General features: G+C 30.5%; 1 protein-coding gene across 1 annotated transcript in view; it reads right to left on the minus strand.

Moving 5' to 3' along the window:
• LOC148271626 (guanylate cyclase 32E-like) overlaps positions 1-12,533 on the minus strand; it is a gene marked incomplete at both ends in the record, with an annotated part of 61,537 nt that extends 49,004 nt beyond the window's left edge. The window contains 2 exons of the mRNA XM_088241139.1: positions 460-641; positions 12,378-12,533. Of these exons, the coding sequence (XP_088097265.1) occupies positions 460-641; positions 12,378-12,533 (338 nt within the window). The remainder of the gene's footprint in view (positions 1-459; positions 642-12,377) is intronic.
• Between the last annotated feature and the right edge of the window lie 1,895 nt (positions 12,534-14,428).

The following is a 14,428-nucleotide window of genomic DNA, read 5'->3' on the forward strand; positions in this document are numbered from 1 at the left end:
TTCATGTCTTCAGATACGAGATAAGGTTTGTGGTAGGCAAGCTGTATCAAGAATAGTTCGTTAAATTTGAAATAAAAACGAGTACCGCATGTAATGTATGTGTTTGTGTATGTTTTATATATGCATGTATATGTGTGTATGCATGTGTGTATATGTTTGCGTTCATATGATGTATGCGTATATATGTATGCGTGGATGGCTAAGTGTGTGCATTCGGTATTTTTATTTATTACCAATAATTACCTGCATGGAAAACGCAAATGTTAACGATTATTAATTTCTCACTTAAGTTTTTAATTAATTTATATTTTGTCTCATTTAATGTTTACATCTTTTACTCAATTTATGAAAACTTAATTGGTCTTTTTAAGTTGAAACATATTTGTTTTGAATATTAATTATGTACGACTGTATGTTTTCTGAAAAAAAATAATAAAAAAAACCTTCGTAACAGCTTACTTTAGCAAGAAGACTCCAGCAACAATGGCAGTAAGGGCGACGAAGGCAGTGACAGCTAGAAGGCGCCAGTCTGGGGAGCGCTCGCACTTTTCACCGAAAAAGCCACACGCGGGCTCCGCCTTTGGGGGCCCCGTCCCACTAACCCACTGGATTGGTCTAGAAGGATCCACGTAGAGGAATTCCTATAGAACAAAAATCTTAATTAGAATCTTTTGTATTATTCTTCACGTGGTCAAGCGGTTTGTGCATTTGACCATCATACGGGAGGTTTTGGCTGTGATTCCCGACAGGGTTGATATGAAATATGAATTCAAATAGAAAATCATATTATGTATTAATATACCATAAAATATAAAAATGTAAAAGGAATAAAAACTTTGTTCCAAAAACGGAAAAAGTTCTAATGTATGAAGCCTATGTAAAAACTAAAATATGTTGTACGCAATTACTATGGGGAGCAGGATATCAAAATGACATAAACAGACTACAAAGACAACAAAATAAAATATTAAAGTTAGTATATGACCTTCCCTATTTGACTGCAACTAGAAAACTTTTTAAACAAACTAAGCAATTAAATATAACTGAACTCTTCCAACTAGAATCATTGAAATTTATCCATAAATTAGCCACTAATGTAATTGTAGACGAAGAACTAAAACTTGTAAAAAATTGTAGTCAACATGGACATAATATGAGAATATCAGAAAAAGGACAATCAAGACTAATAAATCAGGGACTGAAATTATACAATAAACTACCAGACAAAACCAAACAAAAGATTCAGACAAACTTTTCAAAAGATGTAGAAAATATTATTTTGAACAATAGAGTATGAATAAAAAATGTTTATATTATTTTTGTAAAATGAATGTAATAATCCGCAAGGGTTTATAAATAAATTTTCAAATAAAAAAAATTGTTGAACTTTTTTGATTAAATAAAAAACAGTTGTGTTTTTTGGACTAGTCTTGTCATCACACCTTCATATATATTACAATTATTGCTGACACATAGTGATTGGAGTACTAATGCAGTGCCGTAAGCACCATTAGGTGCGGATAATGGAGATGGCGATGAAGAATTCTGATGTCAATAAATATTTTTTTGACGTGTATTTCAGTCGACTTCAACGGTGCGACTCTGAACGCTCCTATGAGGGTAGAAAAGGGGATGGTTGCACTCGCAGCACAAAGTAGATAAATTACGCGCCAGAAACGTGTTTTCTACGCCCGCGAGAGCTTTCAGAATACCAGGTCTCGTAAGGTCAATGTGAAATATTTGTTTCAAAGGTGGTTTTACTCTGCAATATTTCACTTTCCCTGGATTGGCACACGAGGAGTAAGACAAACCATTTTCACGACTGATTTATAGTGTGTAAACCTGCGTATTTGTCGTGTTAATTACAAAATAAAACATATTTTTTAATGTATTATTTTGTAATAAGCAATAACTATTTTTACAAACTGTAAAACATGTAAACCTGCCAATTTGTCGTGTTAATTACAAAATAATACATATTTTTTAATGTATTATTTAGTAGTTAGGAATAACTGTTTTTAAACCTGCCTATTTGTAATAAGCAATAACTATTTTTACAAACTGTAATACGTGTAAACCTGCCTATTTGTCGTGTTAATTACAAAATAATACATATTATTTAATGTATTATTTTGTAAAAAGCAATAACTATTTTTACAAACTGAAAATACACGTAAACCTGCCTGTTTGTCTTGTTAATTATTTATTTATTTTATTTATTTTAATTTTATTTAGTTCTATGATTAATATAGTCTAATATATATTTACAACACAATATTTACATCTATACTTATTCTAACATTATTTATTACTATTATACACTTAATATCATAATTTATAATATTCACTGTTTCATATGTACATTTTCATTAATTATATTCACTATTTACACTATATATTACCTAATATTTTTTACATATATACTTTTGACATTTAATTTATAATATATTTACATTTATTTCATTTTTTATGCTTTCTGGCATTTCCTCAAATAATTGTATTCCCTTGTTCCTTAGGCAGTTCTGGGACATTTCTTTTGATTTCTTTTCCAGTCTTATATTTTTAGATCCTCTTGTTGCATAGTTATGAAAGAACTCATTATTTTTTTAGTTTATTTTGAAAATATCTCGGAACTATTCATTTAATAATTTTGTTTATTTCATTAGCAACATTGAATTTGACTCTTAGATCAATTGTCATGATATCTTTCGAAGATGAATCATTTTCTTAACTTTTGTTCGTCTCCCACATCTTAATATTATCCTCGTCGCTTTGTTTTGTATTATTTGGAGTCTCTTTAGATCTCCTCCATTACTTAAATATAAAATACTGGAGCAATAATCAATGTGGGGAACGATAATACTTTTAAATATCAGCAGAGAAGTTTTAATGTCTAATTTATTCCTTATCCTCCCTAACAGGGATACCTTCTTTGTGATTTTCTTACTCGTTTAGTTTGCATTTTTTGAAAAAGATAATTTAGAGTCAATACAAACTCCTAGATATTTTATGCTTTCAACATTCTCAAGAACCTCTCCATCTAATTCAACACTGTGATCACTGTTAAAACAGCGTTTCTTACCCATTATCATACATTTTGTTTTTACTACATTTAGTTTTAGCTTATTTGCTTTAATCCATTTGGAGACTGTTTTTAATTCTGCATTTATTTTCCTTATTGCTGAATCATATACGTCATCAGCTACATAAATTAAAAAATCATCTGCAAAAAGTCGAACTTGGCAATTAGACAATGTTAAAGTCATATCATTTATGTACAAAATAAACAATAGTGGTCCCAGAACAGATCCTTGTGGAACTCCCAAATCATTTTTTTGTTGATCCAACGTTTCATTATTAACCTTTATCATTTACATGCGATTGAAATAATACATGTTTTTGAATGTGTATTTATAACTAATAACCATTTTCACAAATGATTTATACACGTAAACCTGCCTGTTTGTCTTGTTAATTACAAAATAATACATATTTTTTAATGTGTATTTTATTGCCAGTTTTTACTATGGAAAACTTCAAGTTTGTCGCATTTATTACGAAATATTTTTTTTTTCCTTATCTAAAAATAAATCCGCATCTTAAAACGAGATAGTATATTTTTTTGCTCCTATAATAATGACACACTTTCTAAATGATTACACGCCATTAATTCACCCTAAAAATTTAATACACAACTTATTTTCCATGGTGATGCTCTCTCTGAAAGGCTTTCTTCACTACTTTCATATCACTGGGGTTCATAGATACCTCCATACCAGTGTTTTTCAATCTTTTTGAATACGCGACCTTAATAATTTCATTATAGTAATCGTAAGTCTTTCATAGTCAGCATATTTAATTTTCATTCTATAAGAGCAGCGCAAGATCTGTAAGATTCGTACGGCAAGCTTAAAATGGAATTTAATTTACATAAAATTGACTTTTCTGGATAAAAAAAAACAATATCCAGAACTGGCTAGAAAGCTTCAAAATTATTAGTATCATTCGCTAAAATCCACTTATGTGAACACATGTTCTCTTCAATAGTGAACATTAAAACTAAAAAGAGAAATGGACTTAAATGATGAAATTCGTTTGTAAAGTCACTTTAACCATGCGTAACAATATAATATTAGCATGAATTTAGTTGCGTAACATGTGCTTATAATATTGATGCATATAAAGCAGAATGCAAACAAAAACAATGGCAAATTTAGCGTTCCTTGTTCCGATTTGCGGGCTGTCTATCACTCGGTAACCATGTCAGATTAATCATATTGTTATAATATTATCAAACTTAATGTTGGTACAAGTTGACAAAATGTAAAAAAATGCACTGCCAAGGTTTTTGGTCAGGAGCTGCCAGAGGTGTAGCACCTAAAACCTTTACTTTTATTACTTTTTTCTTGCTTGTGATTGCAACCCTCCAAGCAAGGCTTTGCGATACCTCTGGATGTCGCGACCCGCAGGTTAAAAAACACTGCTCTGTACCATTATATACTCAACCAAGAAATGTATCAACCTTTGATTTGATGGCTCGGTTTACGAGTATGTACAGTTTTATCATAAAAGCTACGTAAGCATGGCAATAGATTATAAACCTTTTTAGATACCGTAAACCTTGTAAACTATTTATAATTTAAAAATTGACAAAATAGTTATCCGTATTTCCTCTATTGTGATTTAAATGCAGTTAAAACAAAAAACGTCAGTGGACTCATTATTTGTTTAATTAAAATTTAATCATAAGAAAATTAAGTTATCATTTAAAATATTTTGAGTGTATTTAAACGTTTGTAGATAAGGTTGGATTCCACATCCTAAAGGGAAAATTGTTTTTTTTTTCGCAAAAGAGAGAAACAACTTTCAAGAGAAAGGACAGTTGGAATCTAAGCAATTAAAAGCTTATGATCTGTCACAAAGTATAACCTTCAATATTCTGCCTATATTTAAACATGTACATTTCGTCAACTCTTCCACCCGTTGACTTTTGAGACGTAAAAATGAATCTCAGTCACATCAAAAGACAACGGATGGAAGAGTTTAGGAAATAAGGATATTCAAATATAGACAGAATAGTGATATATTTTTATTTATTTATTATATTTGAAGTTTTATTGACAAACCCTTACGGGTTGCCTACATTTAACATAATATTTTTACTTTTTGAATTCATATTCTACTGTAAATGATAATATTTTTACCATCTTTTGTAAAGATTGTCTGAGTCTTATGTTTAGTTTAGTCTGGTACTTTATTGTATAATTTCAGTCCCTGGTTTATTAGTCTTGATTGTCCTTGTCTTGTTTTAGAAAGATGTATATGGTATTTGTCTGATATTCTCGTATTATGTCCATGTTGACTACAATTTTTTACAAGTTTTAGTTCCTCGTCTACAATTATATTAGTGGCTAATTTATGGATAAATTTTAATGATTCTAGTTGAAAGAGTTCAGTTATATTTAATTGCTTAGTTTGTTTAAAAACTTCTCTAGTTGCAGTTAGATAGGGAAGGTCATATACTAACTTTAATATTTTATTTTGTTTTCTTTGTAGTCTGTTTATGTCATTTTGATATCCGGTTCCCCATAGTAGTTGCGTATAACATATTTTAGTTTTTACATAGGCTTCATACATTAAAATTTTTTGGAACAAAATTTTTGATTTAAAAAAAAAAGACTCGATAATGTCGCCACTTTAATTAAAATTAAAAATCATTATTATACAAATATAAAGTATACATGAAAACATTGGGCCGTAGGTTGAGAATCGCAAGCACAGTGACGAAACCTTCCGTTATACGTTTGTTGTTAAACCGAAATTTGAATAGACACGTTACAAGCGCGAAGAAAATGGCATTTCAATTCTTGGGTGACGCCATGAAAAAAGTCCCGCGGTGGCAAATTAAAGAACTAAGAGTGACAGATACCGTTTGTCAGACACCTTTGTTTCCTTACGTTGTTTTACGAGTGAGAAGTGTCGGGAAAGTGCTTTTAAATGTACTATCCGAAAGTGTTGAAAAGTAACGCCTGTGAAATTATTATAAAGGTGAAAGGGTTTTGCCAGTCAGAAATGAAAAATAACGATGTTTTAATTCCATTACAGAAAGTTCGCTGTCAAGTCGCCGACAAGTAATATTCAGTTTTGTTAGTTTAAAAAACTTACTTCGCTTAAAGGAAATATTAATTATACTAAGAGTATCTAAAAATATTTTCATTTAAGAATATTGTCATAGAAAATAAGCTTGTAAATGTGTATATTTAAATTCGTTTGTAGTGCGGTTAAAAATGCCGCGGGCTTCTACGCGGGACGTCGTAGATTCGAATCCCAGAACTTGTAAATTTTAAATATTTTTCAGCTTATTGTTAGCATATGAGAAAATGAGAAAGTATTTGAGTTTTTATCAGGTCATGGAAAATTAAATAAAAAAATATTTGTTTTTAATATTGTTGACTCCCCTTCATGCTGCTGCGGATATCCTAACCAATCTTTTGAACACATCCTGTGGTTTGGTCCCTTTCTCCTTTTCTATGATTACCAAATGGAGTTTTTCGCTACTATACGTGAACCTGTTATAGGTCCCGTCGGGTATACAGATCTGGTGGCTTCAAAAAAGAATTTCAAGGCTTTAAAAAAGTTTTGTAATCATTTCGGCGAATTGATCATGTCCAATCAATTTAATCCCAGTCTGTGTAGAATTTGATTACCTCTTTTCTCAATTCAATGAAGTACATATTATGTTTTTCAGGATTACTTTCTTTCAGAACAAAGATTCTAAGGCTATCAGATTACACTCGATTGTAGGATCATCTCTCATCCACCATCAAAGATGTTACTACATTATCTCTGTTTAAATCACGCCTGAAGAAACATATCCTTTCTCATCCTTAATCTCTCCTTCTTTCCTTTTTCCTCTTTTTCCTCTTTTTTCCCTTTTCCCATTGAGTAATAGTTTTGATTTGAGGTAATTTATAAACAAATACGTTTATTTCTATTTTTATATATCTTTAGCTTTTTGAAATTTATCTTCTATTGAATATGTTCTGTAACTTGAATTATAAAAATAAAACTATTATTTTATTGGTTGGTTGGAAAAAATTGTCATCTGGCAATAAGCCCGCTAATGTACAAATAATATTATGTACAAAAAGTTAAATAAATTACAGAGAGCTCCTTCGGGCAGCTTTTCTCGTTTGAGAACGAGCAAATTTTCCGTCCATGTGGGCACCGCCAAGGAGACTTATGTCTTCAGATGCGGTGTGCGGTATGTGATAGGCAACATGTAGTAAATGAGATAGATCATTGGGACCACCGTGAGCACAAAATTTTAAATAAAAAATGAATATCATATAGGCATTACGGGTATTTCTGAAAAAAACACCTCCAGAATAGTCAAGGAGGGAAAAGAGGCCTATTACAGGCCTCCTGGAAAGAAACTCTTTTGACTAACGTGTTATCTGCCAGAAAATACATAAATTTTACATTATGAATTTTCAACTGTTAATAAATTACAGATATAATTAAATGATGATTTAGACTTACAGAGGAGAATAACAAAATATAAGGCTGCAAATAATATTACATAAATTTTGTTTTCGTTTTAGAAATTTAAACTAAAAATGTAAATGTTACGCTTTGATATATCAAAATATATAAAAACTTTAAAGAAAAATAGATTTGAGGATAAGGAGCCGTTTTGTTTTGGATAAAACAAAATATATTCATCCCACATATCACGAAAAGAAATGTTGTCAGAGCAATTTTGTTTCTGAATCCACAGATATGCGTTGAATAATCCCAGGCATGTTCAAAAGATGGATACGTTGAAAGTTATTTTTTATTTTTTTTCACAACCGAATGTTTCCGGATTATTATAACGATATAAACTCGATCAATTTTATAAAGTAAAAGCGGGAAAATGTAGTTTCGAACTTATCTTCTGGGTCTATCGTAGTTGTGGACAATGCTTCGTGTTTAATTAAATAGAGCCCTAACAAAGGATAATTGTAAATTGGAGATATTCAGATATAGCTTGTCCACCACAAACCACACTCCGCATCTGAGGACATAAGTCTTCTTGGCGGTGCCAACAAACACGGAAAAATCACGGAAAGAAAAGCTGCTCGAAGGAGCTCTATGTAATCTGGTATCCTCAGCATTTTTGTGCTGAAAGAAGGTAATTCAGATAAACTTTTCAAAAGATGTAAAAAATATTATTCTGAACAACAGAGTATGAATGAAAAATGTTTATATTATTTTTTTTGTAAAATGAATGCAATAATCCGTATAGGTTTATAAATAAATTTTCAAATAAAAAAATACCATTGTAATGGTCACCCTATACCTTTTAAACTCACGCCTCTCACTTTATCCCCTCACTCTTGTATCAACTATTTCACCCACAACATAAAATATTTTCACAACCTTATCAGTGCATGTAAGGATTGCTTATTAAAATGCATGGCATGTTGGTTCGATATTTTTATGCAACAACTATCGTGAAGGTGAATAGTAGGTTTCGCACGTTGGTTTAATTGGTGTCCTGATGGAGAGACGGGTACGTCTCGAAACCGGTAGACATAGGAAAGTTGGTAATTTGTTTTATACAAATATTTAATAACATGATTTTATATTTTTATTGACTAAATTATACGGCGTATCTGCTTGACTTTTGCTGCTGAATAATCCTGATGTCACATTTTTCTTTATCTCTCATGTAAAATTTCCTGAAAACGATTTATAACTCTCTTTCGTGAGATACGTGACATTTATAGTAATTTAATATCACGGAATTGGAAATCTTGACGATTTATATCATGGTCATTTTTTTTCAAACCCCGAAAATAAAATACAATCTAATACAGCTGGATGAAAAGCATTTTTGAGAAATAATATAGGGTCGAGGCATTTAGAGATCTTATGTCCAGTCATTGGCCAATTAAGTTATTTTACACATTGTGTGACATCCACTATTCGAATGATGTAATTACGTTTATTGAATGTGCCGATTTGAATTACTTTGATGATGTTTTAACTCTCTTTCATAATACACTTTACGAAGTAATTGAAGACTTGGTTCCAAAAAACAATAAGTAAAAACCAAAAATACCCAACTTGGTACACACCTTCCCTTATAAACGTAATTATGGGAAACAGTAAGATGCACAAAAAATGGAAACAAACACACTGTTTTATGGATTATCAAGAGTTTAAACTTCGTAGGTCTAGACAAAAGAGAATTTGAGGAATTTCCTATTGAAACTTCTTATTAAAAATAGAGAACGACATAAATAGAGACAGTAAATGTTTTTGGGGATACATAAAAAAAAAGATAACGCTATTCCAAAAGTAATGACTTATGCTGGTGAAACTATTGAAAATTGTTATGACGTATGTGAATCATTCTCTAAATACTTTAATTCTGTTTTTGATACAGAAACAAGCGTACACAGTTCGGTAATTTAGATTATACCCAACGCAATGTATTTCAAGATGATAATCTAAGTAGCAGTTGTATTAACAAAGACATTGTTTACAAATAAATTCGAATGCTAGATGCAAACAAAGGCTCTGGTAGTGACCGGATTCCTTCAGTATTCATAATTAATTGAACTCATGAATTATCTCTTCCTCTTGCACTTTTTTTTACAAAATAACTATCAGAAGTATTATTTCCAAGCAAATGGAAGGAAACAAATATTGTGCCAATTCATAAAAGTGGGAAAAAAACTGCATCGAGAATTATCGCCCTATTTCCATTCTTCCAGTATTTAGTAAAATGTTCGAAAAAATTGTTTATGATCAGGTCTATACTCATTTGTCACGAAACTTTCCAGAACAGCAGCACGGATTTCTTAGAAAACGGTCAACAACAACAAATTTAGCAGTATTCACTCAACACTTTTTCTCTCAATTTGAAATCAAAACTCAAGTAGATGCTATATACACTGACTATGCGAAAGCCTTTGATAAAGTAAACCATCTTACCCTTCTACTAAAGATCAAACATCTGTGTATTCACGGAGATCTTTTGCCATGGTTTACTTCTTATCTGACTAATCGCTGTAAATCTGTTGTTAATCTGTTGGTGGGTTCCATTTAAACTTTTCTTCTATACCATCAGGAGTACCCTAAGGTTCACACCTCGGGCCAATTCTTTTTAATGTCTATATTTATGATATCGGTCAATGCTTCAAGTTTGCACACTTCGGTTCTTTTGCCGATGGTATGAAAGTATTCTTACCTATTAAGTATAAATCTTAAAGAAGACCTTCATAGATTAAACTCATATTGCATTAAAAACAGTTTGTCTATTAACATTAAAAAGTGTCGGCAAATTTCTTTTTACCGCATTCGTTCTAAAAAAAATATTTATTTATATAAAATCAACGAGTTAACTATAAATTCTTTTACGGAAGTCCGTGACCTTGATGTTGTACTTGAAAGTAAACGAACATTTAACAAACATATATAAACTACTGTAAAAAAAGCTTACAAAATGTTGGGGATTGTCATACGATCAACCAAACCTTTCACAAGAGCTGACGCATTAAGAAAACTTTTTTTTTCATATGTTCGTAGTGTCCTAGAGTTTGGTTCACCGATTTGGAATCCTCAATATAATAATTACAAAAATCGTATTGAACATATTTAAAACTGTTTTCTTAGACAATTAGATTTCAAAAATAATGTTTCATTTTCAAGTAGGACTGAGTCCGCTAATTTTCATAAGGTTCGAAATCTCGCAACTCGGCGTATCATGTTGGATATGAGCTTTCTCTATAAAATTGTTAATAACTTAATTGATGGCCTAGAAATTGTTAGAAGCATTTCATATCGAGTCCCTGTCCGTAGAGCTCGTCAATCTGTAACTATATGAAAAATAGAACTCTTCGAAGAATACAGATTACCTATAATATAAAAGACAGTTTTAGTGACATCGACATATTACACTGTAAATACTAGATTTTTATCAGATCTGTTAAAACATTTTAAATTTATCTCCTGCCTAACTTTGATTTTTAATTTTATGTTTTAGTTTTAACTTTTTTAATTTTAATTTTGATTATTAATTTAAACTTTTAATTTTAACTTTTAATTATGAATTTAAACTTTTAATTTTAACTTTCAAATTCAATTTTTAATTTATATTTTAATTTCAACTCTTAATTTTTACTTATTCATATGTACACCTGCATCTAATTAATTATTGTTGGTTGCGAATTTTTACAGAAGAAACATAAATGTTCATGAAAGCAGAGAGAAAGGGGAGAAAAGTATAGTTGGAGCTATACAATGTCTTCTCCCTTTTATGTATTTTTTATTTAATATTTATATTTTTGTATATTTTTTTTTTAGAATTGAATTGTTTTTTCCCCTCTACTCCTGCATTCCTAATAAATTAATATGAAATTTGTAATTGGTCTTACCTTTTAGAATTGTTCTTTTGTACCTGATTTCCTTAAAAAATAAATAAATGTAAAGGTATTAATTTTAAAATACTTGGTACACTTCCACTTATTTGTTTGACCAATAAGCGCTTTTACCCTCTAATAGGCACCTTCAGACTGGTGAATATTATACAGTGTAAGGATAATTCATATAAAATTAAATATTATTTTGAGTGTAGGTACATTTAAAAAATAAGTTGAAAGAGATACAATACGCAACATTTCAATGGAACAGAGTGAGACAAATTATTTTAACATGTGTTGGCGGTGTACTGTAAGAGAGGATTCTAGTTTATGAAAAACATTTTTTGTTTTAATACAATTGTACATACTGAATTGTCAGCGCTTTGATTTTTTAAAGTTTTGTATTTCTGAAATAACTTCGCATGTGACGTCAGAGGTTGTTCTCTGTCAGTTCTCCCGTAACTGTAAATGATGAATTTGCTATTGTTTATAATATGGCAGTGGATGATGGAATACGGAAAGGAATTCAAATAATGAAATGGAACTAACGTATTATTCAAACATATTTTGAGTATTTTCAAATGTTTGTAGACAGTCTCTTTTTCACTATTTCGGGAGTCAAATAATATTTCAGCACTTTTACTTCACAAAAGTCAACATGCGGAAGAGTTGAGGAAATGTTGATGTTTGAACATAGAATGAATAACGAATAAAACCAGACATTTTAACCAGCTATATTTTTATGTCAAAAAGGTTTTCTCTCTCTGTTGCAATTAATTTGAATAATTTGTATTTTAATTTTGTATTAAATAACTAGTAAATTGTAAAATGAACGGCTATTTTTTTCACAGAGTAATTTTCCAAATTTGGATGTTTATTTATTAAAAAATATTTTAAGAAAATGATATTATTTCAAGTAAAAAAAAACAAATGCCCATCAAAAATAAAAGCTTAATTTCTTACCGGAAGTTCGTAGGTTCTGCCAGATCCGTTGGCTCCATATTGAAAGTAGCCAACTGGTTGCATGCTCATTCTGAGGGATCCATTCACTTGATGGTCATCCAAGAGAGCTACTACTGTGAAGTTCCCTTCAGCGTCTCCACTGGCATCGATGAGGACCTGATCAGTAAAGAGGGAGAAGACATTGAAAGTATATCCATGCTCGCCATAGGCTATCGACAGGAGATATACCGGGGCAGCGATTACGATAGGAAGTTAACAGAGCTCTCTTTAATGTTGTATAAAGTAAAATGACCGGTACGTCTTAAAACCGGGAGACAAAAAAGTCGGTTAATGGTAACAAACAATTATTTAATAACATACAATAAGTTGATAATATAAGGTCAGGTGGGGTAAGAGTGTCTTAGTTTTTTGTAAATTCAAATTAAACGCTCTCTGTGTCCATAATATTGCTAATTTTATTTGACCACATAATGAAGGTATATTTATTATTATTTTATATAAAGCTGCTTTTTGTACAAAAAACAGTGTTTTTATTAATAATCTAAAAATCTGCACGACTGTTCCTCTGACCCCGTTACCCGGGGTAAGAATATGAGAACATGTTATATCCTAATATAGTTATGAGTTATGACTATACCTAATTAATACCTATGATATGATATAGGTATTATTTATGTAACACCCTTTAATACAAATGACTAGAGAAACTGCCAATTACATTTGTACCTTCAATAATTTAAATGAGTAAATAAAAGGGCTTTCGTTCTAATTAGAGCAAAAGTGTCAAACAAAAGCACTGTCAAAAACTTGGAACGCATTTGTAATTTTGATTCTGGAACAACAATGCACCTCTCTGTCACCGACAGAAAATAGGCCAATAATTCTATAAATTTTGGTGGATGAGCTTTTATTACTTTTGCCTCGTAGTTACTCTTACCCCCCCTGATCTTACATCAGAAGTTTTATGCTGCTTTTGCATAAAATCGTTAAAAGTAAATACGTCGGTAATTAAAACAGTTATGTTTGTAAGGGAAAATTTCTGGATGGAAGTTCATTATAATTTATTATATAAATAAAAGACGAGTGATACTTAAATCCACAAATTTGGAAAATCCAGTGACTGGTTTCATCGCTTTAGCGACATCTTCGGGACTGGTATCCAATGTATTTATACAAAACTCTATTACAAAATTATATGAAATTAAATGAAATAAACTTATTTTTATCTTAGGGATCATTATCCAAATTTTTGACTTAAAAAATGATGTAAAATCAATTCATATTGCACCTAAAGGCCATAAACTTGACAAACTAAAAATTCTCGAAATCAATAGATTAAAAACTAAACGCGACGTATAATTACTTAATGAACAGATAACACACGTGCATTCTCCATTACTATACCCAATGTAATATATTTTTACTAATGACTTTTTACCTTTTGTTTTTCAAAAAACATAATTGACAAAAATCATACTCACGAACGATGGGACACTAAAAATAAAATACTTAAACTCACAAAAAAATTAATTATGTTAACTCATTAGTTAACCCGATTTTTTTTTGATAATGATCATTAAGATAAAAATAACTTTATTTAATGTACTTTCGTATAATTTTGAATTCTCTGTCCTTACCTCTGTTTTGTATAAATACATTGAACTCCTTAATAAAGATACCAGTCTCGAAGATGTCGCAAAAGAGATGAAACCGGTAACTGGATATTCCAAAGTGGATTAAAGTATCACTCGTCTTTTATTTATTTAATAAATTACGTCGATAATTTTTGTTATACGCTTGCCCTTAAATAAAATAAAATAAAATAAAAATATATAAAATTGTGTTAAAGTTTTGTAAGTTTTCGAAATAAAAAAATAATTATTTATTTGAATAATTGTAATGTCTATGCATTATACTATGTTAATTAAGGGGTAAGATAGTTATACGTATAGGTATGAATAAGGTGGGAGCAGTGCGGAGCGGCCGAGCTCTCGTGTCTTTCGGGTTTTGCCTTCCTAGTCGGTCACACATCCTTGCTATTATATTTGTAT

The sequence above is a fragment of the Micrasema longulum genome, unplaced genomic scaffold (assembly GCF_059751315.1).
Source record: "Micrasema longulum isolate JH-2025_06_02 unplaced genomic scaffold, ASM5975131v1 h1tg002761l, whole genome shotgun sequence".
Classification (NCBI taxonomy): Eukaryota; Metazoa; Arthropoda; class Insecta; order Trichoptera; family Brachycentridae; genus Micrasema; species Micrasema longulum.